Consider the following 27,695-nt stretch of genomic DNA (forward strand, 5'->3'; position numbering starts at 1 on the left):
ACTATTTTTTTGGATTGAAATGAACTCATCAATGTTTATTCTTTCTAACCCCAAAATATGAAAATAGCATTGCAGTTCCCCTTTAAATAAATATTTCTAATTGAGATGTTTTAAAGCGTGATCACAGGCTGACAGGGCTTCCTTTGTGACAAGAGTCATCGCCGCCTCAAGGTCCCACAGCAACACACAGCAAACCAACGTCAACGTTACCCTCAATCAGAGATGATCTTCGGAAAATAAGGAGAAACCCAGTGCGCTGTTGCTCGAAAAGTATACATTTTCAGATAATTGTGGGTTTTCTGACATAAGAAAATGTAATAGGATTCTAGGTTTAAGTGTTTATATCAGATAGTAATCATAGAACGGAGTAAAAAAAAAACCCACTGGGTCTGCTCAAAACAAAATTCCTAAAGTGTAGAGACCCTCCTGACACAGGAGTCCTGAAGCAGCATTTTTAGACTGATTTGATGTGACCTGACGGGCAGAGCCCTACTGAGAGCTGACAGGCTTTGCATACTGCCTGCACAGCAAACTCAGACCATGAAGATCATGACAATTCACACTCAGAGTAACAGCAATGCTGCATTGTCGCTTTTCAGTTCTTGTGTTTGTGTGAGCAGCATCTCGGTCAGGCCCTTTTTCATTAGAAACACCATCCCAGCAGTGCATACTTAAAGCTGCCTGTCCACAGCAGGTATCAAGCTACTGTCAGCGGATTCTCACTGGTTCTCACCACACCTTTGCGTACTTATAAAAGCATAAAAATTGCGTTTATATTTTAAATATTCATTCTGCGACTCTTGGCTGAAAAACAGGTTTGTAGTGATTCAAAGAAAGGCACATAAAAACCATGATGACATATTCTTCCTCCTTGCTACGTATTTTAACTGCCTGAACTCGGGCAGTGTGTGTCACCCCCTCCCCCAAGAAGAAAGGTCACAGGGCCCGTTTATAAGCTGGAGCCAAACAGTAATGTACATATTTGACATTCCATAATCAGTGGTCACAAAGAAACAAGAAGCCTTCAAACCACTGCTGGTCAGTAAGAGAAGAGACCCCAGTTTACTGCACAGACTGACAGAAGACTTTGATTCATTTTGCACATAGAAAGCCAATGAAATTTTAAAATGTAAACCGCAGAATTCCTAGTTGGTCAGCTTCTTGCTTCCTTGGGCAAGCTCTTCCTATAATTTGTCAAAGCTGGCGCAGGGTGTCTCACTGAATGTTTACATCGCAGAGGAGACCCCTAAATTCACCTCAATGACCCATTTCTGGATTTCCATCTGCTCCCCCAGTTGCTGCTTAAGCTAGAGAGGAATAAACAGCTTCAAATCCTTAAATGTAATCTTGAGGTATTCATGCAACTATTTAGAGCACAGTAAGGTTATATCTGTTGGGGGCTTATCTTTAAAAAGGTTTCAGACTGTGGGAGTTTTTTAATCTCCTAATTAATGAACTAGAAGGGTAGTTTTTATCCATTACCAGTAGAGTCATAAACTTATTTATTATGAAAACCATTCCCATCCAGCATCTTAAAAGAGAATGAAACACAGCTAAATCTGATAATATTGACCTGGCTCAGATGTCATCTCTTTCAATGCACCAAGTCAGTAATTAAGAAGATCAGACGATTAGACTATGTTCTTTTTTGAAGCTCACCTTGGTGAGAACAGAGAGACAGAAAAAAGTAACAAAAAGGAAATGGTATAATTAATAAACAAGGGGAATATAGATAATTTATAGTACAACAGATAATTTGGTTATAAAGCCAGAATGCAAAAATGTCAGATGTATGTTTAAAGGACTTTTGGGAGGTAATACTACTAGGGATTCAACTCTCTTTAACATTCATTACTGCTTATCAACTGCTGTGAATAATTTCCTTCACCTAAAAGCTGAAGTTTCGTGACTCTGAGTGACAGAGTTTATTTGGTTAGTTTGTTTCTCTAAACCACCACAATGTTTCTGCGATTTGCCAGTCTGAACACACTCCAGGAAGGCTGAGGAATGGAGCAAAACATCAAAGCTGAGTATCTACGGGCACAGATTCAAGATTTAAGCACTTTCTTTAATTACCATCAAATGGCAATAGGAAATGTTTCCCTTCTCATACTAACTATGCTGAGTCTTAGGGTACTGGACAAAGTATTAGCTATTCCAGCTAGATGTCTGCAATATTTAAGTTTTTCATACAATGCACAGCTGATGACATGCTGTCAGAGGTATAGAAAAGAGATGTAACAGACTGTACATAATATAATATACATAGTGTTGTACCCTATAGAAAGTTTCATAATCCTCCTCTGTGAAGGAAAGTGTTATGCTTCCTGGCTCATGGACTTGTTACGACAATTTGTAACCGGTTCTTTTAATAGTTTATAAAAACGCACTCTGCCAAAACGTTTGAGTGCTTTGTATTTTTTAGATGTACTGTAGTAACTCAAACTAAAAAGCCTCTTCTTATGTTTACTGTATTGATGGAAACACCCCTATCTATCAGGCCGACAGCAGACCTGAAAGCCACATCTATCAGCGGCTACAGGGGAGAATAACTTTCACTCCTCCAGAAGGAAAGCAAATGTAAAATTACAAAGAGGGGCTAGCACAGGATTGAGTACAAGCCCCTCTGGGCAGAAGAAGGAAAAAAAAAACCTTTTATCTGCAGAACAACAATAATGTTCAGTCTCTACACAGGTGGATTAGCGGTGCCTCAGATGCTTGTCTTTACTGTAAATTCTGTTCACACTTAGGAAACCAACAGAAGTGAAATTTGAATGCAGATAAAAGTGCCTGCTCAAGGGAACCATTTTCTCTTAGCCCTTTTTTTCTTCAGCACTTCAAAAACCCCTCTGAAATCTTTGACTCCAGTCCAGAAAACATCTCTTTGTGGTTACATGCATAGGCTGTTAATGTTGCATGCAGTGCTACGAAGAACTGAGATTACAAGTGACAAAGAGAAGCCATGTGAATCTGCTTACCAGAAACATACAAGAGTATAAACAGAGGACACCAGTAGGAACATGGGAGTGAAGGAGGCACACCTTCACACACAGGGTGGTGGGAGTGCAGAACACGTTGTCCAGCTGTAGCGGAGCTAGTTTGGGCACGGTGACGTCATCGCCCTCCCTGCACGTAGCAGGGTCCTCAGCTGCCTGGGCTGAGGGAGGTCTCCTTTAGCTCATGCGGCTGGTTCCCTGTTGCATTACGCTGGAGACCCAGGCTCACGCCCCAGGTGTTGCGGGATGAAACAGGTGGTGGAGGGCACGAGCCCGCGCGGAACCGCGACAGTCACACTGGTGCCGTGACCCGGACGGGAGTGTCCTTCGCCGAGGCGAAGTCAGCAGGGGAGGGTGTAGTGGAGCTAGTTCGGACACAGTGTCGTCATCGCCCTCCCTGCGCGTAGCAGGGTCCTCAGCCACCTGGGCTGAGGGAGGTCTCCTTTAGCGCAGTATGGCTGGTTGCCTGCTGCGTTACCGTGGAGATGCCGGAGACCTGGGTTCGCGCCCCAGGTGTTGCGGGACGAACCTGCGGGGTGGAGTGGCGAGGGCACGAGTGTGGAAGGGTTACACAGCCATGCTGTTGAAGCTGATACCCAGGCTTCTTCCGAGAAACAGCTGGATGAAATGCTTGAACAAATTAGTTACTATGAGCTTAATGACCTGGTTGGGCCGAATGGCTTGTTTACGAACGTTCTTATGCTCCTTTGTTTGATCATGGTAAGATGGGCCTTGTCTGCTGTACCAGCAACACAAACCATCAAATTTCAAATTTAGAACAGGTGTGATGATATCCTGGTTGAAACGTTTGGTGGAATATCAATAATCCAAACAACAACAACAGGTTTGTTATTGTTGAAGTAGAAAATATGTCAAAGGACTGTATAGATTTACTGTTGTTGAGATGTCATAAGGAAGGCTCACTTTGAGACAGGAGAAAGTGTTTTTACTCCATGTAGGAACTCATTAGGAAAGTGTTCACTTCACATTTGAAGGGAGCTCTCTCAATTCCAGCTTGGCCTCTGAGGATCTGGATATGTCATTTTCAGATCTCTTTCTCCAGTATATATAAAGTTTATTTGTGCACAAGTGTCCTTAACTATGTAGCTAATTTCCAGGAATACAGTTCATTTCAGCCCTTTTTTATAGCTCTGTGCACTATTTAACCACGGCACTGTCGCTGAGCAGAGATCTGACTACACTCGTGTCTGGTGTCCTCCAGTCAGATCCACCGTCCTCTTGCACAAGTTAAGCTCCTGTGTCTGCCTTTATCAAGCATCGGCTCAGCACGCTCAGCAGGGGCAGAGGGAGCAGAATTGTCTCCAGATGTTTCTCCCTTTCTAACTTCTGGGAAAACTATGTGGAAAACTAGCTCACATTACGAGTGAGGATCAAACTCGGCAGTGATTCTGACACAAGCTTCACGTGAGAAAACTTGTGGACAGTTTTACCGTCTTTTTCATCTTGTGCTTGTCTGTTTTACCATCAACTTTGAAGTGTTTTGCAACATTCCTTTGGCATTTCATGACATTTTGCATCATAAGGTACAGTGTGTTAAATGATGATAGAAGAGAAATTAAAACAGTTCTCCTCCCAGATGTTTTTAAGGTCAATACAATTCTCTCTCAACCTCTTCGTTTACACAAACTGCCCCTTTGTATTGACAACAAGTGGTATAGCAGTTTGCTATCAGGAGAGGGGTGTTTACTGTCTGTCCCTGAGCTCTCTCTCCTCTCCCTGGCTCAGCGCACAACAGAGCACTGAAGCCTTTATCAGGTCCTGCTAGAAACCCAGCTGAAACAGAGCCTTTACACAGACACAGCATAGACACAGCATAGAAGCCTATTCTATTTCGCCCACGGTGACCCAACTGAGAGAGAAGGAGTGAACAATGATAAGGAGGTCCTATCAACACAACAGCCCAACGTTTTATTCACCACAAGAAGTTAGATTAAACCTTTCCCATTATTGTCTAAACCAGCACACCATCGGGAAACATCCAGGCAGGGAAGATCAGACTGCAGCAAAAAAAACACAAATGGGTAATATGAAATGATTACTGAAAAACACAGCCTCAGAATTTTTAAGAGGTAATTTCAAGCTCTCCAGGAAGGAGTTGTATTGCCAAGCAAACATTTGCTTAAGAAACTAATGCTACAGCAGTAGACTTTTCACAGCTACAAGTAGACTCACACAAAACAGACAGCTGGTCTGCAGTAAAGGAGAGATGAGCAGGATCCCCTATCAGGACAGAATCTGGAGTGTGTGTGTTGCTGAGTGAGGCAGTCTAGTCTAGGCTAGTCTGAGTGGGAGCTGGTCAGTCTTGTTATTATTAGATGGCCACAGCCAGACAGGTTTAGTCAGCAATGTGTCAACACAAAGCTGATGGATATGTACCCACATGGACACTTTCAAGATTACAGCATTTGTGAACTTAGGTAGGCCTTTTGTTTTCAACACAAGGCAGAAATGAAAATAGAGATTAACAAGCAACACACACCTGAAAAGGACTGGATCATTCTTGACAGGTCACCTAGACAGACAATCCTGCCGTCCCTGAAGGTGAAAGGAGATCCTGGCTCTGCACTGATAACGAACCCCACCCTGTGTGTGCTGGGACTTCAAGATTGAAAACTAAATGTCAACTTGAATTATTGGGGTTTTTACTGAAACATATTTGTAAATATCTGGATGAGCAGTCTCCTTTAAATTAATAACACTTTAAAAGTGATATGTCTGAACTTCTTTTAGGTTGCAGAGTGAAATTAATTTGAACAAAAAGTTGTCCAAAATTACAAAACGCAGAAACAATTAAAAACTATAACTTCGACGACACAATTCTTGAAAATTAAATGATAAAACTGAAAAAAACAACAACGAAGCAACTGTATATCAACAGATTGGGAAGCCAAATTAACAAGTCTAGGCTAATGGTAAAATCATACACTCACTTCTGGTCAGCTAGGAACATGTCCAATGAACTGTCAAGCTTTCAAGCAGTAAGAAATCACTGACTCTATTAAGAAAGCACTGAAGTCCTGTACAACAAAGAAAAGAAGCAACAGTACCTTTTAGCTGCCGGCTCTGGTGCTTCTTGACTTTACAGCAGCCGAGTCCCATATCTTGCTTAGCAGAATCCGAGGGAGGCTACAGCTGTGCCATGTCAATTACATGACCGGCGCTCCTGGAGGTGAACGCACACGCAGGTATGTGCCAAGGCAGCTCACTGCCAAGACGGCGAAGGAAGCCCACAGCCCCATCGCAGCCAGCAACTTCAGCAGCAACAACAAGCCATTCTGCCTCATTCGCGCGAGTTCTGCCCTTTCCCTTTCCCTCTGAGCAGCCACAAACCCTAACCCCCTTTCCAGGAGTGCGAGCTCTCCTCGTGTGCCCTCAGCTTCTTGCGCTGCCAGGGAGAGATGTGCTGCGCGGCTCATCTCAGCCAAATACTGCAAACATCCCCAAATCCAAACAGACCGTGCTAATCAATCTGAGAGCTGCTGCTGTGGGTATCTGCTTTGATTCCATCCCTCACCGCATTTTCTGGTGGCTAGACACAGATCTCTGCATGTCGCTGGATCCTTTTCCCCCTATTAAACTTAACTGCTTATTAATTAAACTCTCCCCCTTTGAAGAAGAGGACCACAAGGGGGGGGGGGGGGCATATGTGTTAAGCAGATGCTCACTCTCATAGCTGGAGGAAAAGAGCCATGAACTGAATGTGAACCACCTTTATGAGAAGAAAGGAAATGGAGACAGAAGAGGCTCCATGCACGTCTCCAAGCCCGCTGCCATCGACAGGCACGCTTTCAGCCTAAATCTACAGCACGCGGCTCCACCCCGCTCACGGGCCACTGCGCTTTGTGTCATAATAAAGAGAAGCATTGTTGTAAACACTCACATTCCACGCATACCCATGCAGGGACCTTATAACATGCGGTCCGAACCACGCAATGGATGCACAGAAGAGTACGATATTTTATTGGTTTTTAAAGTCGGCAGAGGCTGGAATCTCAGGCAACGACAGAACTGCAGTATCACTTTCTGTATTGTTTTACTCAAAACTAGCAATTTTAGAGATGAAATGCCTATATGATCCATATCAAGCTGGTGCACAATGCTTACATTCTTAAAACTAATATTTTCCAGCATTTGTTTAGAAAGCGTATTATACCATTGACACTATTTCCATATTAATTCAGATGCAGACTTAACATCATGCCCAAGAGTTCAATTATCCCTTGAAGACTGAGTTAAAAAAGTATTTTGAAAATCACGTTTTTTGTAATCATCCTCAGTAAGTGGGTGATTTTAATCCAAGTCTTTATCTGGGGTTTCCATAGTACCAAACAAACCTGTTAATTTGAGGTCCCTTTGCAAAAGCAGAAAAACATTTTGAATAATGTTATGACTACTCAATACCAGTGCAGCAAAGCTGTGAGAATCAGGACACAGCCTTCCAGTCTCCTCTGAAAAGCAATCAAACAGTGATGTCTGCAGAAATAAACAGTGATATCTGCAAAAGGCATTGAGCTGCCCACTGGCTGTTTCATAGAGGAGTAGGCATGCTTCCCACATACAAATCTAGTAGTTAATCTTCTCACAGACTGAGTTACCTTCATTAGCCTCCAGATCAAGCAGAAAGAGAAACCTAAGGTGGATAAATAGAATAGAAGTGTAATCTAAATGAACAGGGATCCTCAAACCAGTTACATTCCCTTCAGTGCCCGTAAGACACATAGCTGTCAGATAAGTGGACAGAGATAAAGGCAAACAGCTATTTCTTTTATGACAATGTACTGTATCTGGTATTCCAAAACCATCAACCAATACGATGCTTGTTCTGTCATGAAAGATGATGTTTGCTAATGCACAGCGGGGAGAATTTAAAGAAATAAGCTGTAAAATCTATAGCTCGTGCCTGCCAGTTAAACAAAAGATTGTAACATCTAATGAGCTGAATTTAGGCATGGATTAAGGACTGATACCACCTTTCTCCCAACATGTTCTGCAGTTTTCCCTGCCAGGAAAACATATTAACAAGATCACAGAGCCAGATAGCCCAGGGATTGTGAAGGAGATCCTTTCTTATTCATCTGTACCTGTACAGATCAATCTTTAAAGAGACACAAGGAACAGTCATGTCAACCCAACCTATTACAAACACTGCATTTATCCAGACACCTCTTTTAAACTTAATGACTAAAGGAACAAAAAAGTAGTAGGTTAATTAACTGCTAGAGCCTGAGTGAAAACAATTGAAAATTTTCTGAAAATAATTCTGAAGCTATTGTAACATCTCTGTTACTTAGACTCAAAGCAAGTTAAAGATACAGTGATAAAATAAAGTCAAATGTTGTTAACACAATCTGAAAAGGAAGAGGGTCTCATCCTAGGGTCTCATCCTTACAAATAAGCAAACCAGGAAGACGTTCTAAAGGAAAAATGTGAAGTGAGGAATGAAAATATTTTTGGAAAGTAGAAAACGTCAATATTGCGCACACTGAACTCTAGATGACGGAAAGGTTTTATTTATTTAACACCAAGCTTCTGAGACGTTAATTTACAGTGTGCCGAAATGATTGTGCAACAGTTCTGTTAATACATGACACATGGAACACAGTCTTTTTTAGAGGTTACAAGAAACAACAACTCTCTTTCAACACACTATCTTGCAGAAGGCATCATTCACTGCCGGACAAAGACAGGGATTCATCAATTAGCCAATTCACAGGGAGATCATTAACAATATAACACGTGTATTGGATTGAGCGGAAATAAAGTTAAAAGCGGGTTTTCCAGAGCACGCTAAAGTACTCCAGTTTGAGAAATGAAGTACCAGTAGACCTTGTTTCCAGTCAAGCAGTTCGATTCAACATGAGATGTTGTTTGCGTCTCAGCAGGTCTCAGCATTGCACACTCTGAACATTCCTTCACCAAGACAAGGTTTACCAACATTCTCCATGAAAAATCAGTTCATCTAAAAAATATGATACAAACACAACAAAAATGAGGTGTGACCACTGAATTCAGACTTGAGGCAGTTTTATCACAACTATTGCTTGTACAGTTGCTGTTCCTCTGATCCTGAAACTGAAGTCCCAAATCCACCAGCTCCCACAGAATAAACAACACTCTGTGATGGGAGACAAACCGCTTGATAAAGGCAGAGCACAAGTCAGGGATCCTAGCAAACCCAGACTTCTCAGGGTCCCAGAGCAAAGAGTACCAAGAGGGCAGCCCACTTTGATTTGTATTGTAGGTTAAACAGTACTAACAGTTACACATTGGACATGCCAAATTACTCAAATTTAATACATGGATATTAATTCCAGGTATTTCCATGTAAAAAGGATTCCATTGCTCCATGTAAGAAGAATTGGCTTTTTTTGAAAGCTGGGAAACCATGTAGTCTGTGCTGTATGTTTTGGTGATGTAGGAGAACAATGAAAGACACTCACTTGTGCCCATTTCAGGATTTAGAGCCACTGCGTCAGTTGAGGGTTCTGACGTTGGCAGCTAAAGTTTTTTAATGACAGAAAAAAAAAACCTTTTGAAGATAACTGCGAGGCACAGATCTGAGAGAAATATTCAGTGAGAAATGTACTTCAAAACAATATTTAAAAGATTTCCAACCTCTTCTCTGCTTTCTGTCAAAGCGCCTCAGAGTCTGTAATATGGCTCCCACTTCACAGAACAGCTCTGCTGGAGCTTCACAAGCCCACACTTCCCTGCTGACACTTGATGGATGTCACACACAGGTGTTATATTTGTTCATCATATATATGGCAGAAATACACACCAGTAAGGCTACAATAAACAGAGGGAAGAGTCCTTTACAGGGAAACAGCCCTTTCCAGGACCTTTGGGATCAGAAAAACAGTTCAGTACCTGGTAACGTAATGCTGGAATTAATTTTATTTAACTGCCCATTTGGAAATTCTGCATTAAAATCAGCCCAGTTTTTAAATATGCCACATATCATGGGTCCACACTGAATAAATTGTAATGTCTCTGAGCTCTGTACCCGATGTTCTATGTGTAGTCATTTTTACCGATGTTTTAGTCATAAAATCAAGCTTCTTGAAGCCAGCATTAGCACATAATTAACCACAGAGCTACAGACCTCTGCAGTATCTGTCGCAGTATGGGAATTGGGCCTACCACATGACATTGATTTTGACGATTTGTCAAAATATCATGACATGGTGTCCCCTAATAACTATGAGCACAGAATCAGTCTGACCAGGGCGACTGTAATCAGATCTACATGTTGCTTCTGCAAATTACGCAAGAGTCTTGAAGGCCAGCTTCAAATTTGGGAAACATCGGCCTGAGGAAATGTGTTTTTAAGAACCCTCGAAAAAAGATGGAGATAGGGAGCTTTATATAGTTTCACACAGACTGCAATGCAGTTCAAGTGCATTTCTGTTAATGCTCTATTACCCAGTGTGGTGTTGTGTCACAGGAACATGCAGCAAAGCAGAATGTAAAATGCAGAGCTTGGAGAGATGGGGCAGAACAGCTCAGCAGGTCTTTGAGGTAGGATGGAGCCTCACTGCTTAGCGCTCGACAGGTCAGGAAAAGGATTTGGAAGCCAGTCTTTTATAACCATGGGAGCCAACACAGGGACAATAGAATAGGAGTGATATTGACGTAGCTCTTGGCATAAGCTTCAATTCAGTTACTGAAAATCCCCCAAGACACCGTCAAAGTCAACCCAGTGGACTTCTTCATAATTCGCAAACCAGAACACAAACCAGAGGACACCTACAGAAGGAGACTTTGGGGAGGTGTATTTAAAACTGAGAACAGGAAGCGCCCATTCACGCAAAGGGTGGAGGGAGTCTGGAACAAGCTGCCCCTGCTCTGATGTTGAAGCCTTCTTCAGGAAACACCTGCATGACATCCTTGAATCAATAAGCTGGTAGCAACCAAGCAGCCAAGCAATCCTCATAGATCATTCAGTGGCCTTCTGTAACTTATAAACTTTCTTATTTCCTTATGTTCTTCTCTAATTCCCTAACACTCCAAGGCACTGACGTAGTTCGGTACAAGGCTGGTGAGCAAAGGCTGGTTAAAGCTGCTGGTCCTGAAGCTCATCCCTCCTGTGCCCTTTGATAAGTACCAACCTGCCACCTGTGACCACTAATGTGCACAGAGCAGATGGCAGATATTTTTAGAAATAAGCTTCCTAACAAACTCCCTACAGAGCCGAAAGAAAGGAGCTGACAAGGGCAAGAATATATTCCCCAGTCACCCCTCCTCACAAAAGGGGCTGAGCAACCTGTCCCTACCCACAGACATTAGTGGATATGAATGACATAATTAAAAAAAAAAAAGAACCCAAAAACATCCATTAGCTGGAGAGCATGGAAATGACAGATAATGAAAAAAAAATCCAGAACTTCCATGAAAACTAAAAAGTAATTATTTAAGAAATGTTCAAAACAGCCTCTCCGCCTACTAGAAACCAAAATAGTTGAAGAGCTACAGTAAATGCTTAAAAGTTGTTCAAAAAAAGTAAAGTACTTCTTCATTGAAAGGCTTAAACGGTGCAGTGAGGAGTGTGACACGTACAGGGTGTGTGCCACTGTGTATCGACTGTTTTTAAACCTGTTATTTCAAAATTCCCAGCAAACCTCCAGATAATCTCCCCAGCAGCACAGTTCTCAAGGCTTCACTCACACGGACAAACAGGGCCGCCTTGAGCGGGCAATCACCCGCAAACCAAAACAGAGACAGAGGCTTCCCACAGACTCCCTTCTGTACTGCTGGTGCACTGAAGAATCAGTGAATCAGTGTTAATATTTTCACTGCAAAGGATAATAAAGCTCTGCCTTGATGAATTAAATTGTATATCATATATGTATGTATACAGTGCCTATAGAAAGTCTGCACCCCCCTGGGACGTTTTCACCTTTTATTTTATTTACATTTACAGCATGGAACCATGATGTATTTACCTGAGACTTTTTGCCACTCATCAACACAAAGAACTCTAGAATGTCAAAGTGAAAAAAAAACTCCAGACATTTTACTAAATTAATTAAAAAGAAAAAACAGAAAATAAATGAATGCATAAGTATTCACCCCCTTGCTTTGACACACCTAAATTACCTCTGGAGTAACCAGCTCTCTTCTCCAAGTCACAGAATTACTTGACTGGAGTCCACCTGTGTGCAGTTGAGGTGTTTCACATTATTTCAGAATAAACACACCTGTGTCTGGGAGCGTCCCCGCTTAGTGCATTTCCAAGGAGACACTACACCATGAAGACCAAGGAACATTCCAAGCAGATTTGAGACAAGGTTCTTGAAAAATACCAGTCAGGGCAAGGATATAAGAACATTTCCAAGGCACTGAATATACCTCAATGATCTGATATCATCCTCCTTGAGCTCCTGGCCAGGAGCATAATGATGACAAAATGACGGATGAGCAAGGACACATCAATCCAATTAAATTTAGCAACATCACTCCGCCAGCGACGGCAACATGCTGTATCAGTAGCATCCAGCAAGGTGCAGAGGTCGCTTACTCCGCAGCTACAAAACACACCTGTGCCTGGGAGCGTCCCCGCTTCGTGCATTTTCAAGGAAACACTACACCATGAAGACCAAGGAACATTCCAAGCAGGTCCGAGACTAGGTTCTTGAAAAATACCAGTCTGGGCAAGGATATAAGAACATTTCCAAGGCATTGAACATACCTCGAAGCACAGTGAGGTCCATCATTACAAAGGTGAGAAAATATGGAACAACTGTGAATCTGCCCAGAACTGGTCGTCCTCCAAAACTGAGTGTCCGGGCAAGAAGAGCCATAGTAAGGGAGGCCACGGCATCAGGAGGCCTACGGCAACTCTAAAGGAGTTACAGTCCTCCACGACAGAGATGGGAGAAACTGTGCATGAGACAACAATAGCACACACACTTCATAAATCTGGCTTGTATGGAAGGGTGGCAAGAAGAAAGCCTTTGTTGAAAACAACTCTCATATCTCATATCACATCTCGGCTGGAGTTCGCCAAAAGGCATTTGAGAGACTCCACAATTTGGAGAAAGATTCTATGGCCTGATGAGACCAAAACTGAACTTTATGTTTGGTGCAAACCTAACTGGCATGGTGGTGGCAGCATCATGCTTTGGGGCTGCTTCTCTGCGGCAGGGACTGAAAAACTCATAAAGATACTGTAGAAGGAAAATGGATGGAGCTAAGTACGTGCAAGTGTTTTTTATTTTTCATTGATTTAGCAAAATGTCTGGATTTTTTTTTACTTTGACATTGTAGTGTTGATGGGTGGCAAAAAAACCCCTCAGTTAAATACATCATGGTTCCATGCTGCAACACAATAAAATGTGAAAAAGTCCAAGGGGGTGTAGACTTTCTACAGGCACTGTATATGTAATAAAAGTAAAGGTTTATTCCATGCTGAACAGAGAAGAACAGAAACACAACGTTTCAGCTGTGGAGCCTTCCTCAGGTGTGAATATGGGGTATATGAAATTGTATAATACAACTGTCATTATCTTCTTTTAGAAACCTTGGCAGACTGGTTTCACTGGCTGCAACTAATTTCACCACATTTTGTCATATTGAACTTTTCATTATACAGCTATGGTCCTTCTTTCCTGTTCGCCATATTGCTACTTTTGCTCTTTGAGAGAACTAAAAGGAACAAATGGCAATACCACTACAGCTGATACTACCTATACTTCCACTCATATAAATTATATTCCTACTTCAGATCAGAATATAAAAAACTTTATATAACTATTAATGAAATGAATAATAATGACAACTAAAAACTCTGCAGGGACCAGTGTTGTATGAAACTAACTTACCCGTCCACACACTGCAATACATACCAGTCAACTATTTTAAATAACCTCCTTTCTTCTGCACTAGGTCTGCCCTCTTCTGCTGAAAGGTGGCATTGCATTAACTTCCCACAGCTCAACACTGAATACTTCTGCAAATGATCTGCCACTGTAAAACTCTACTTCCTACAGAGATTAAAATGGTAAATTATGTTTATGAAAAGAAGGGATTACAAAGAGACATACTATAAGCATTCTGAATCTCTTCATAAAAGAAAACAAAATTATACTCTAGTCAATTTTACTTTATGCCTTTTATTTTCATTAGAAAATAATCATTAATTAATAATTCCCTGTGTTCCTCCTATGTAGGAGTTTTTCTCTCAAAGGATCCCAGATTTTTTACATGAGACCAGCCCCACCTGGGTGACACACAGAGGCCACTCTGCACCAGCAGTCCCACTGCACTGCAGTTCAGGGGCGGGAGCAAAAAACTGCATTAACTATTGAGTTAAGGGGGGACTTTAGGGAAGACAGATTGTTTAAGCACAAAGGGAGTTAACAACCCTACTTTTATGAACAGAGCCATAAATCTTCAATGACGAGAATGACTGAGGAACTGCACCTCAATGACTTCAATGACTGAGGAACTGCACCTCCTACAGTACAGAGCTCTTGTCACCACACCAGGTGCTGGTTTGGAAAATAGGTGGTGTCAGTAGACCAGGAAGTGGTATTCATCCAGAGAGAACAGCATGACCTGCAGCTCCACTGGCAGCACTTACAGCAGCAGCCTGGCCTTCCCTACAGGTCTAGTGTGAGCACCGCCCATGACCGCCCAGCACCTACCACCACTGACCACGACCGCCCACCACCGACCACCACTGACTACGACCGCCCACCACTGACCATGACCGCCCAGCACCTACCACCACTGACCACGACAGCCCAGCACCGACCACCACTGACCACGACTGCCCAGCACCGACCACCACTGACCACGACCACCCACCACTGACCAGCACTGACCACGACCGCCCAGCACCGACCACCACTGACCACGACCGCCCAGCACCGACCACCACTGACCACGACTGCCCAGCACCTACCACCACTGACCACAACCGCCCAGCACCGACCACCACTGACCACGACCGCCCAGCACCGACCACCACTGACCACGACCGCCCAGCACCTACCACCACTGACCACGACCACCCACCACTGACCAGCACCTAACACCACTGACCATGACCACCCACCACTGACCAGCACCTACCACCACTGATCACGACCGCCGACCGACCACCACTGACCAGCACTGAGCAGCACCCACTAGAACTGACCAGGAATGACCAAAACTGACTAGACTTACCAGAACTAACTGACCAACACTGACCAGCACTACCCAGTACCTACCAGAACTGACCACCACCGACCAGCACTGACCAGGCCCAGTTAAGTTTCCCAAGATCAGGCTACAGGGTGGCAGTAGTGCTGTCAAAATGATCTCTCCTGTTCCATGGGACCTTTCCACCCTTAAAAACAAGACCTCAAGGGTCGCAACTGTTTCTTGAAGCATGTAAAGACCACTCACTGAGACTCTCCAAAGCTGCAAAGCAAAGAAGATCTAAAGTCTTCTAAGCAGCAATTAGAAGCAATTAGAAAAAGTAAGAAAGCAGCAATTTTGTCATCTTTCCTTGTGTCTTCCCAAGGGCGCTGGGAAACACAAGGCTCCACTTTTAGCGCATCTTCTTACCTGGAACGATTTCGAACAGATGCTTCCCTGGCTCATCTGGGTTGACTGCCACCTCATTCACCTGGCTGCCCTGAAGGGGAATGCAGCCCTGGAGTAACAGAAGACAAAGCTCAGCCTTCATGTGGGCCTGCCTGTGTATGAGATACAGCCTCAAAGGTACACATCCCAGGGCACAGTGACAGATGTAAGATTGATGTAAAAAACAGGGCTGATCTGATTGGCTGAATTCAAATACCTGTGTGTAAATTGGAAATGAAGAAATTAAGTTTTAGGTTTACCATGCTAGATGAGATTTATAAAAATGTTCTGTGGATCTGGAATCTAAGGTATAGGTAATAGAAGAGTAATTGTTACGAGGAATAGAAACCACATTGAGAAATGACTGTGTGTACATAGTAAGGGAACACAAACATGCAATATAATACAGCCTCACAAGACCTACTCCTGCAGATTACAGGAGTATATTTTGGGTTAGCGCATGGCAACAGGTCACCACAAAACCTGACACATGGTGCAGAAGCTTCAGCTGCTCCTGACAGCCATAATGGCTATGCTGGTTAAAGTCCACCTATCCATTTTCTAACCACTTCATCTAAGGAAGGGCTGTGAGGGAGCCAAAGCCTATTCTAGCAAGCAATGGCAGCAAGGCAGCGTACACCCTGGGTGGGACACCAGTCCATCACAAGGCACACACAGACACGCACACACATACTAAGGTATTTTCATACTCATACTAAGCCAATTTTCACAGAAGCCAATTAACCAACCAGTATGTCTTTGAACTGTAGGATAAAACTGGAGCACACAGAGGAAAGCCATTCTCATGGAGAGAACATACAATCTTGAAGCAGACTGCACCCAGGAATTTAACCCAGGCCCCTTGCTCTGTGAGACAGCAATGGTAGCTACTGCACCATTCGTGCTAAGTAAGACAATCAGGTGAAACCAGCTTTTAATGGGAATTTGTCACGCCTAGAGGGCGCTCCACTGCTCCCATTATTGTCCTTGTGATTAAGCTCCCCAGGTGTACCCTTTTAGCGTTATTATTTAAAGACCAGCTCCTCCAGTCCTCGGGGCTCATCATTAGGGTAAGATGTCGTGAGGCCCGCCTAGCACCAGGGAACTCTATGTCCGTCTCCTGAGGGCATAGGTCTCATCCCCGACACCTCCCGCTTCCCGAGCCCGGGGTCTGGAGGATCTCGCCCCGTCACCCTTGGACCTCCATGTTTTGTTTGTCCGTGTGCTCCTCCCTCCCGGGGATTTTAACTTTGTCGCGTCCCAGGATGGATTCCTTGTTGATGGACTCTCGGACTGTGCCCTGACCTGCCCTTGGACCCGTTTAGATTTGGATGCTGTTTTGTCTTCCTTGTTCACTGTCTCACGGATTGTCACTATTATTTTGTGCACTATTAAACCCCTGTGTGTTCCCTTTTGCCACGCCTCCTGTTTTCTCCAGCTCTTACCACATCGCATAGGGTCTTCTACAAGATCTGACACGGATTTTAGTCCGTGTTTGTGACAGAATTAATGATCCCCTTTAACACATACTGCTAATCAGGACTCAGAAAAAGGCCTTCAGATTAATGATTAAAATAAAATGAAAAATACAAATAAATCCTGTATAGTTTTGTGTTGAAAATACTGGAGGAAATAAGGTTATTTGTACGTGTGCGTCCATTCATTGTGGCACCAATGCTGAATGCCTTACATATGTTTTTCGTACCACATCAATACTTTTCATTTGAGAGGAAGACATGTGCGCATTCAATAAAACCCAGAAGAGCATTTCATTCTGCTGATTCTGATGAGACGTCCTCTGAGATCGGTATCGGATATAATCCTCCTTGAGCTCCTGGCCAGGAGCATAATGAAGACAAAATGACGGATGAGCAAGGACACATCAATCCAATTAAATTTAGCAACATCACTCCGCCAGCGACGGCAACATCCTGTATCAGTAGCATTCCAGCAAGGTGCAGAGGTCGCTTACTCTGCAGTTGCAAAATGGCTTGACTTACAATGTTGCCAAGTGGGAGGGCAGCCCTTTACCAAATTAATTGCCATGGCAACAGAGTGGTGTTACAACCACAGGGCAATGGTCCTCTACTTATGGGCAAATTAGCACACAGGCGCACAGCGCTGCATGAGGAGTGGCACCACCCTGTATTCTTCAAGCACCGCACTGAGCTCATTCTGCAGATGGGCGCCTGGCTCCACCCTGCAGGCTGGAGTCGCACAGGAATCGTTCCTTTCCCAAGGCAGTTATGCTCAACCCCCATGTTCAAATGCCATTCTCACACCATGCAAGTGTTTTTCACCTGCAATACGAGTTTCAGAATGCACCAGTGTCTTTTGGGGGGTGACTCTAAAAGTGCTCCAGACCGGGTAGCGCTGGCTGGCCTTGTGTAAACGCCGTCCCCGATGCTTTTTTCCATCCCTTTCCTGAGTCTCGTCAAGCTGACTTGTCGTCGGCTGCGACAACAAGTGTTGCTGTTGTCAAAAGGGCACCTTTCAGATAAAGCCCAGCATGCATTGTCCAAAAACATAAAAACAGGCGCTTGTTTACAAATAGGCATAATTCTTCCTGGATCTTTAGTCTCTCCTATAAATGTGTGCAAAACAATATATCGTGCTTTTCATTTTTTTTTTTAAAAAAGTTATTTTGACTGAGATAACATACAACGGAAGAGTCATCTACCATCTCAGAAACCTGGAAACTGACGGTGCTGAAGTATTGATTTGCCTCAGGCCAAACATAAAGGTCAGGGGTGCTGCACAAACTGCACAGCTGAAATCTATATGCATTTCAGAACTCCAGGCTGATTAGACAAGATTTCAAATAATATATCGCATCCCTTCCTTTAAAACTTGTTTTTTTATTGGTATAAGTATATTTGCGTATGCTTATAAGGCATTAAAGACTATCACCTTCATATAAGAAATAAACATAAAAATAGTGTGTAGTTGCAGGTACTGTATGAATAAGCTGCATCAAGGTTATTCACTAATTTATTAAGTGTAATAAAAACAGTTCTTAAGCCAATCTTACCTGCATTCAATAGAAACAATTAGGCTTTTCTATATATATTGATGTTTTGTAAATTAACTTTAAAAGACACAACGCCAGTAATTGCAGCATGTTTAACAAGGCTGTCGATGTCTGACCTATGCCACAGGTACGACACTATGCAGTAGGAGCAAGCAACGAGCACCTGGGGTTTGGTTTCCTCCTCGTCTTTGTAGAAGTAGAGCTGGTCAGTCCGCAGCACAAACCAGCGCAGCTGCCAGTTCTTCACGATGCTCCTCTGCTTCTTCAGCCAGCCGGCTCTGACAGCTCGCTCCTGGGGGCCGGGCTGGGGTGGCCGGCCGGCGGAGCCCCGCGACACCTCGCCCATCACCATGCTCTTCGACCTGGCTGGACAACACGGGACAGCACCTGAGCAGCGAGCCGGCGGGTCACTGCTGTCCGGCTGCAGAGGCCGGGGCAGCAGCAGTGATCTCGCCCCGGAACAGTTGCGCACAGGGCTATACGTGTACATTGCTTTGGACAGAAAAAGCGTCAGCAAAGAATGATATGGGTTGGCGGGAGTATGGAACAAGCTATGGGGGCAGAGCGGTGGCTCTGTGGCTCAGGATCCACACCTGTGCCTGAAAGGTTGCTGGTTCAAATCCCGTGGCTGGCAGAGGAATCCTACTCTGTTGGGCTCCATCAGCAAGGCCCTTAACCCCAACTGCTCCAGGGGTGCTGTATAAATCGCTGACCCTGTGCTCTGACCCCAAGCTTCTCTCCCTGTCTGTGTGTCTCATGGAGAGCAAGCTGAGGTCTGTGAAAAGACCAATTCCTAATGCAAGAGATTGTATATGGCCAATAAAGTGACCTTATCTTATGAAGAAGCTCAGATCCTGGATTCATGAACTGTTAACTGCCAAACAGCCTAAAAGGGTCACATGGCCTCCTCACATCTGTACCCTTTCTTATATTCTTTTGCATCTTCATCAAATCTCACCTGACCAGCTCCAAGAAACCAGGGAGGGCAGGCTGGACGACGAGGTTTTGATGGGAGATTGCTAGCAAAAGCAGTTCACTCCTCAGAGAGACCATTTTAGAGGAGGATTGGCAGACCGCTCTGTGCTAGAAAATTCAACAGCAACATCAACACCTCCAGCCTGGTGTGAGGATTCATAATGCTGCCTTTTAGGTACAACTGACATTTCCTACTTACTCCAGGCTCATGAAAGGTCCCAGGACGCTTTTGCGAGTGGCCTTTAACCTGCACGGGCTGGATGTCTTAACAGCAATCTGATTAATCAAATATTTCCAGTCTCATTGGAATATCTTATCCTAAATATTCTCTCTCTCTAACCCTGTTCTTCGGTGTGCAGGCACAGAATGTCTGGTGCCACGGCACGCTGTAAATTCACAGCTGCTGGGCAATTGCTCTGGAGATCTTCCTTGCTCGTAGGGATTAATGACAGCTATTCCTCTGTGTAAATGTACATTGATCCTGAGTGCATTATTATTATTCTAGTAAGTGGATGGCAAAACAGAAAATTAGCTACAACTTGTTGAATTCTTATTATCTTTAAAACTTTGCCTTCAATTTGCAGCAGTACTGCAGTGTCTGCCTGGCATTATCAAAAATAAACAAATTGGTAATACAAGACGTAAGCCCGTGTCCTCTTAATACTTTCTTCGAAACTCGTTCTTTTGGGAAGGTGTGATTTGCACACGCTGACAATACTCTCTCCCGATTGTGTGGGATCAATATCTCCACCACAAGCCACTCTCATTCCCCACACTGGAAATCCTGAGGTCCCATGCTGACAAGCTACAAAGAAATGAATAAAAATAATTTGGTTTATAATCATAATAGGATAACTGTGTTAACACCGCTTTTATATAACTAAATTCTTGCACTGAAAGCTTAAGGGGAGCCCAACAAAGACATTAATCATGGATTATTTATCAAAATCCATTTTGAAGACTGCAATTCTGTTTGGCTTCTGTGCCAGAGACAGCGGATCAATTCTTGTATTGCTTTAAAAAAATCAATAGCGGAGGAGGGTTTTTTTTTCCCTCCTTCAGTCTTTCTGCTGATGGCAGGAAAAAGCAGCTTCGCAGAAGGGGGCTGAGCCGAGCTGCAGTCCGACCCTGTGCCCTCTATTGCAAAGTCATGATTGCTGTTCCTTCTGCTTCCATAGGCAACGCTCACGATTGTCCTTTCTCATCAGGAGGATCTCCCTGTGTCCCGATACGAGTCGTCGCTACATTCTGCGTCTCAGTAAAGCACAGCACGGATTACCGTGTGCCGTCTCCATTATTGCTTCCATGTACCCTAGAGTCTGGGACAGAACAGAAACCCTGTACCCACCCATTTGCTTAACACGGGTCTCGGAGGGGATCGTAAAGAATATTTCTTCTTACTACACATGTCAGCTAAACCAACCACGCTCTGGACACAGGAGGCGTTAAGCCTTGAGGACACAATCAGTCAGCTCAGAAGTGTCTGACCACATAAATAACACATCACTGGAACCATGGACTGGAGCTCTGTGACCTAAGACCAGCCTTAGCCTAAAGATACAGGTTTCATTTAGTCCGGTCAGTTTCCTGTTATGGGAAAAGCTTTCATTTTTTTTGCCTTTTCTTAAACAACCTGAAAATATTTCTAAGGAAGACAGGGCGGGAAACAGGACATAATATTCTACAGCAGCTTTGAACATTCTCTGTTCATTTACCTTCTGTTGAAAATAATATACAGTATTTTAAATTAGCGATGAGATCTGGCACCGTTTCTTCTGAATGTACAGGTACATGGTACTAGACCTTTAAAATTATTATATAAGAAAGGTACATCCAAGAAAGAAGATTAAGGAAAATATTACAACATCCTTTCTATAGATAAAACCACTGTGATATTTTTTTTGCACAAAACACTCCAGACAAGAATTTCTGATTAACTTTTCAAAATTTCTTTTCACCCTTGATTCCATATGGAGGAAGATACTATGATAAAATTAATGTTTGCATAAACTCCCTAAATATACAACAGTATAATAAACCCTGCTGTCAGACATCAGTGTGTTTTTACATTCAGAGGTCCTGTTCCTAAAGACCAGGAAAAAGACAAAACCCTCCAAGGGAAATCATGGTAAAAGCAGAGTAAAGTGTAGTAAAGCACAGAGACATCATGGTAAAAGCAGAGTAAAGTGTAGTAAAGCACAGAGACATCATGGTAAAGGCATAGTAAAGTGAAATAAAAGCACAGTGACATCATGGTAAAAGAACAGTAAAGTGCAGTAAAGCACAGTGACATCATGGTAAAAGCACAGTAAAGTGCAGTAAAGCACAGTGACATCATGGTAAAGTCACAATAAAGTAAAGTAAAGTTCATGCTGAAAGCCAACTAAAGTGCAGTAAAACACAGTGAATTAATGGTAAAAGCGTGGTTAAGTATAAAGCAGAATGCCTTGGGAAAACAGAAAATAACATTACATGCTTATCAGAGGAAAGCTGTCATGAAAAAGGTTATTTTATTTCTTGTTTGTTACAGGATCACTTTGTAGAATCTTACTAGCTGTAGGACAACAGTACAGTAGATATGGAATTCTCCTAGGGCTTTGTCTCCTGACAAAGCAATAGGAAGACATATTTATTGTTGTACATCACCAGGCACTGTCCAGATTGCTTCTGAGTCATTACATTCAGAGAAGAGAGAGGTCCTGACTGAGTTTATGAGTTTTTTACTCTTATATAGAAAAGCATTCCAAATAATTAAATGGACAGAAATCTAATGTGCTAAAATGTTACTGTTATAGAACATTTTACCTTTACAAGTTGAACATCTAATCATAAAGCTGTAAATCTAACAAGCAGGACGAGAGACATTAATAATACTCAAGTACTGATCTGCCTCAGATCTATAGTATACGTTTCAGAAATAAAAGAGGTGCTTCAGAGACAGAGAAAAAGAACCAATGCATGGATTTACCGTAATTATACACATATTTTACTGAAACACCCTCTTCTGAATTTTATCATTCAGAATTAAGTCTGAAATGATCATTTTTAAGTGAATTCTTAGTTCCACACTACTGCTCAGAACCTACTGTACCTGATTCCTATTTCCTGCTCTCAGGACACATTCTGCTGTTATGATATGTTACACATTTAAGTCCATTATCACATTGAGTGTCAGCAACAATGACATTTGAACACCGAGTGAAAACAATAATAAATATAAGCATTCCATTACAGCTGAATTACTCCAGAATTCATCCTCAACGTAACAGTTTGATGGCTTCATTCGTCAATCTATTTATAACTATTGACTCAACACAAAAGTCACATCACTTACTGTAATCCTCAGCAAATGCAGTAAAACATGATAGAAAATGGACTTAAACACAAACAGGACAAGCCAACACAAATCATACATAAATACCCCTCCCCACACACACACACTTTAAGAATTCCAAGGCTTTGAAGCTTCCATTTCATAATCATTTATGCTATTATTTATTTAGGACTCATACTGTATCTCAATAAATCATTCCTTATGAACAACCTGCTTTGCGCTAGTTTGTGGCTAATAATTTTAAATTCAGATTCTCTTAGTGTGAAAGCCAGCACAAACTGTTCACTCGATCACTGTAATCTCATGCTACGCCGTAAAGTTAGGGAGCAATGCCATCATCCGCTGAATGATGAAGCACATATTCATGGGAAAGACTACTCCATTATCGCTAGAATAACAGCAGCCCTTGGCAATGGTAAAGTGTTGTGCGAAAAGGGCAATCACTTCACAAACTGCTTCATTTTGTGATGAACAGCTAACAATAATTATTACAATAACGACTAATTTACAGCTACACTCTAACTTTATGACCTCAGTACCGTGAGACCCAAGAGGAAGGCAGAAGGACAGAGCTTACCTCTCCGGGTCTGTCTAATCTTAGGGCTCAGCATGCTGTCCGTCCTGAGCTGCGATCTCCCTGGTCTGCATGCTGCCTCTCAGCTCCTCGGTACCCTCGCCCTGGTGCACTCCATCCTGCCCGGCGCTGCTCTCGCATCTGGACTCTCCCAGCAGCCACAGCACACCCCTCCGGCCACGCCCACTCGCATCCCGGGAGCCGCCGTCTCGCACACGCTCGCCCGAGCCCTCCTGCATTATTTATCCCGCCCTGAATTAATTCCACTCCAAACCCACCATTAAGTGCCTGAATGATTACTGTCAATAATTCACCAGAGCAGAAACAGAAGAGCCAGGAATGGCTTCCTCTTTCCTTCCCTTAATTGGCTATGCACTGTGTCCCTCCATTTACACAGTGTATATAATGTACTGTACGTATGTCTTTAGAGCACAGCAGGAGAGGCTAGTATCCGGTTCTTTTATCTGCCTCTCTCGTCTTGCTGGATAATGGCTCTAATAGTGGCAGCAATCAAATCGGAGCCGATCTGAGGACCTGTGCATGGCTCTCTCTCTGGGAAGGAGGGAGCGGGGGTCGGATTCCCCGCTGCAGCGCGGCGGAGAGCTCCCGGAGCAATGATAGGCAACAACTACACTACACACCCAGGACTGGAGTTATGTGTAAGCCAGAGGAGCCGCTCCTCAGCAGCCCGTGGTGCCCCGGGTAAAGCCTGGCTCCACCCAAGGTCATTCGTGCCTCGAAGGGGGAAGGAGCAGCGGTTCACCTGCCCCGTGCCTCGGGCGGCGCAGCGGCTGCTTTCAGCCGGACCTCCCGCGTCTCTGCGGGTCTGTTCTCCGCTCTCCTCCTGGCGCGGCTCTGGCACGGCTCTGGCACGGCTTGCTGGGGCAGATTCACAGGGAGACACGTTAATGCCGGGTTAATTTGTGCCCCTGCGTCTTTATAAAAAAGGACTGAAATGGCTTTCCGCCGAGGGAGCCTGGCACTTCAGGAGGTTGCATGAAACAGAGCAAAACAAAATTGATTCGAAGTGAATGTGAACAGTGTTTAACTTTCGCTTTATCTTTTGGTCACTGTAACCATGATAACCCAGTTCTAGTAGGCAGCTGCGTCAGCATGCGTATAGGCTGCAAGGGAGCAAGTAAAGGTTTATTCCATGCTGAAAAGAGAAGAAAGGAAACACAACGTTTCGGTGTTTCTTTTCTTCTCTTTTCAGCATGGAATAAACCTTTACTTGCTCCTTTGTAACCAGATTCTACCCTGCCTTCCTGCAAGGGGACTGGTGCACAGAGCCCTGATGAACATTAAATTAAACAGAAAGAAGAAAGAAAACACAACGTTTCGGCCGTGGAGGTCAGACCTGGAGAAGGCTCCACGGCCGAAACGTTGTGTTCTCTTTCTTCTTTTTTCCAGCATGGAATAAAACTATTACTTGTTCCTTTGCAGCCTACGCATGCTGACGCAGCTCCCCACCTGAACTATTAAATCAAACAGCCCACCATCAATTTATCCAATGATATAGAGAAAAGGTGTCAAATGAATGTTCTTGTTTTGAATAATCTACAATCTGCTATCCAGTACATTTTAAATAAGCCAATTTAGCATATGTCACAACTTCTGGTAAAGGTCAAACGTTTAGCAAATTGCACATCCGTCCCTTATCTGATATCTTATTTCCGGAAGCAGGGGAGTCAGAGCCTATCCCATCAAGCAACAGGCACAAGGCAGGGTACACCCTGCATTGGACACCATTCCATCTCAGGGCAGACACGAACACACTCACGCCTGGGCCAGTTTCCCCAGAAGCCAATTAACCTACCAGTATGTTTTTGGACTGTGGGAGGAAACTGGAGCACCCAGAGAAAACCCACATGAACACTGGGCGGACACACAAACTCCACACAGATAGTACCCCAGGGTCTGGAATTGAACCCAGAGCCCCAGCACAGCAATGCTAACCACACCACTACCGTGCCGCCCAAATTTAACATTGTACTGTAAATCATAAAATATCCTTTCACAAATGCTACCACATACTGTACATACACAGTGCAATACAGCACATAATAAAGATATTCAAATGGTATACTGTGCACTTAGGTGTACAAGTAACTATTGGCCATGTAAGAATATTCTACCAAAAATTACATCTACTATAGATTTTAGTTTACAAATGAATTGGCTGAAACACATTTAAAAAAATTGATATTACAATGACCATACAATTCAAATATTGGATATTTATGTAAATTGTTGTTTAAAGGGCATCATATTTCTTTGTAGGAAACTTTGGTGAAAAGTATGTCAGAATCAACACGCAGAGTCCCAGCAGCATTAGAATGGCCTTTTCCTACAATTTAATACTGACTGCCCGTAAATGCTTTTACTTATTTAATGACGTCAGGCAGCATTCGAGGTTTATATCAGAGGCATTGTGCCTATAAATTTGTGATTTGATGCAACCCCGGTAGTTTCCTTGTCAAATAAGATCAGAATGAAGTCATGGAACAGAGCAGGAGTGTATTGATTCTTTTAAATGTTCCTTATTATCTAAAATATATTGAGAGGCATTAAAAATGCAACAAAAGAGTACTCGAGCGAATAGCATTTGTTGGGGTTTTTTAATACCTCTCAGTGCAGTTAATCACTTGACTCAGACCTCATTGATGCTGCTGAAAAGCTACATTTCTTATAAAATGGTGAAGGAACAGAAATTCCATTTTGCAAAGAGTGAATGTCCCCAGGGCGGCACGCTGGTGCAGTGGTTAGCAGTGCTGCCTCACAGCACCTGGGCGCTGGGTTCGGTTCCTGGGGTGTTATCTGCATGGAGTTTGTATGTGGGCCCCCTTGTTCTTGCGGGTTTCCGCTGGGCGCTCCGATTTTTTCCCCACAGTCCAAAGACGTACTGGGAGGTTAACTGGGAAAACTTGCCCAGGTGTGAGTGTGTGCACATCCGTGTCTGTGTGTACCCTGCAATGGACTGGCATCCCGTCCAGGGTGTATCTCACCTTGTATCTGTTGCTTTCCAGGATAAGATAAGATTAGATCACTTTATTAGTCATATACAATTACTATACTTGCATCAGGAATTTGTCTTTTTGCATACCCCAACTTGCTCTCCCTGAGGGACACAGACAGGGAGAAAAGCTTGGGGTCAGAGCACAGGGTCAGACATTTATACAGCGCCTCTGGAGCAGTTGGGGTTAAGGGCCTTGCCAGCCACAGGATTTGAACCGGCAACCTTCCAACCACAAGCGTAGATCCTTAGCCAGAGCCACTGCTCCGCCCGACTCCATCTCCCCTGTGACCCTGTCCTGGATGAAGTGTTTAGAAAAGGGAGGGATGAATGGATGAATGACCCCAAGAACAACAAGCAGGCAATGATCTCGCCAAGCTGCACGGGGGCTGTAGCGGATGGTGTGTGCCTCTCGCCTGGGAAATCCCTTGACAAAACCATCTGTCAGAGTGGCTCGCTTCCTACAAAGCCAGGAGCTGCTCTTCCACAAATTAATGCAGGGCATACAATAGCCTGAACACCAGACTTGCAGTGCAAATCTATTTCTGTATCGCCTGTAAAATATGAGGTTCGCCTCACTGAAGCTTTGTGGACATAATATCAGCTGCGCATTTAATGTGATAAATGTATTCATTGTCACATAGATATGAAATATGGTTAAATCAGAATCACAGTTGTTTCACCAATTTGATCTAATTGTGCTTCATGAGAAGGGAAGTAGATGTATGTTGTCATTCAGTTTAGCTTAAATCACAGTTAAAATGCTATAATTAATACTGTTTTGAAACAAAAAGTCAACTATAAGAAAGCAGTTACAGTCATAACAATATTAACACACCCACAGTATGTGCAGAGACACTGCAAATAGGACCATGTTTTCCTATATTATTATTAATAAAAACATTAATAACAATAAAGATGAAAAAAAGAAAACCCATCATTGGCTTTGTCATCCTCATGTTGTTTAAATGTAAATTTATCCCATTTCAGAATATCCTTGACGGGTCTTGTCTGAATATACATCTATAAATACAAAAGGATGTTTCCAGAAGCTCTATAAAGACTTTTCTCTCTCTCTGCGATGGGACTGTGCACAGATAAGAATGGTTTTCTGGAGCAGATAGTGACTTGCAACAGACACAGAATTACCAGGAAATTCTGAGCCAGAATAAAAC

General features: G+C 43.3%; 1 protein-coding gene across 2 annotated transcripts in view; it reads right to left on the reverse strand.

The window, feature by feature from the left end:
- Positions 1-23,574, reverse strand: part of arhgap22a (Rho GTPase activating protein 22a) — a 43,730-nt gene extending 20,156 nt beyond the window's left edge. Inside the window, exons 1-3 of one of the 2 annotated variants that reach the window (XM_088917239.1) lie at positions 23,511-23,574; positions 18,788-18,990; positions 15,576-15,663 (exon numbers count right to left, since the gene is read on the reverse strand). In XM_088917239.1, the coding sequence (XP_088773365.1) occupies positions 15,576-15,663; positions 18,788-18,990; positions 23,511-23,544 (325 nt within the window). In that variant the 5' untranslated portion in view covers positions 23,545-23,574. Of the gene's footprint in view, positions 1-6,064; positions 6,631-15,575; positions 15,664-18,787; positions 18,991-23,510 lie in introns of those variants that run through there. The other variant, XM_088917240.1, reaches the window with a different exon arrangement.
- Positions 23,575-27,695: the final 4,121 nt, after the last annotated feature.

The sequence above is a fragment of the Atractosteus spatula genome, chromosome 5 (assembly GCF_055471065.1).
Source record: "Atractosteus spatula isolate fAtrSpa1 chromosome 5, fAtrSpa1.hap1, whole genome shotgun sequence".
Classification (NCBI taxonomy): domain Eukaryota; kingdom Metazoa; phylum Chordata; class Actinopteri; order Semionotiformes; family Lepisosteidae; genus Atractosteus; species Atractosteus spatula.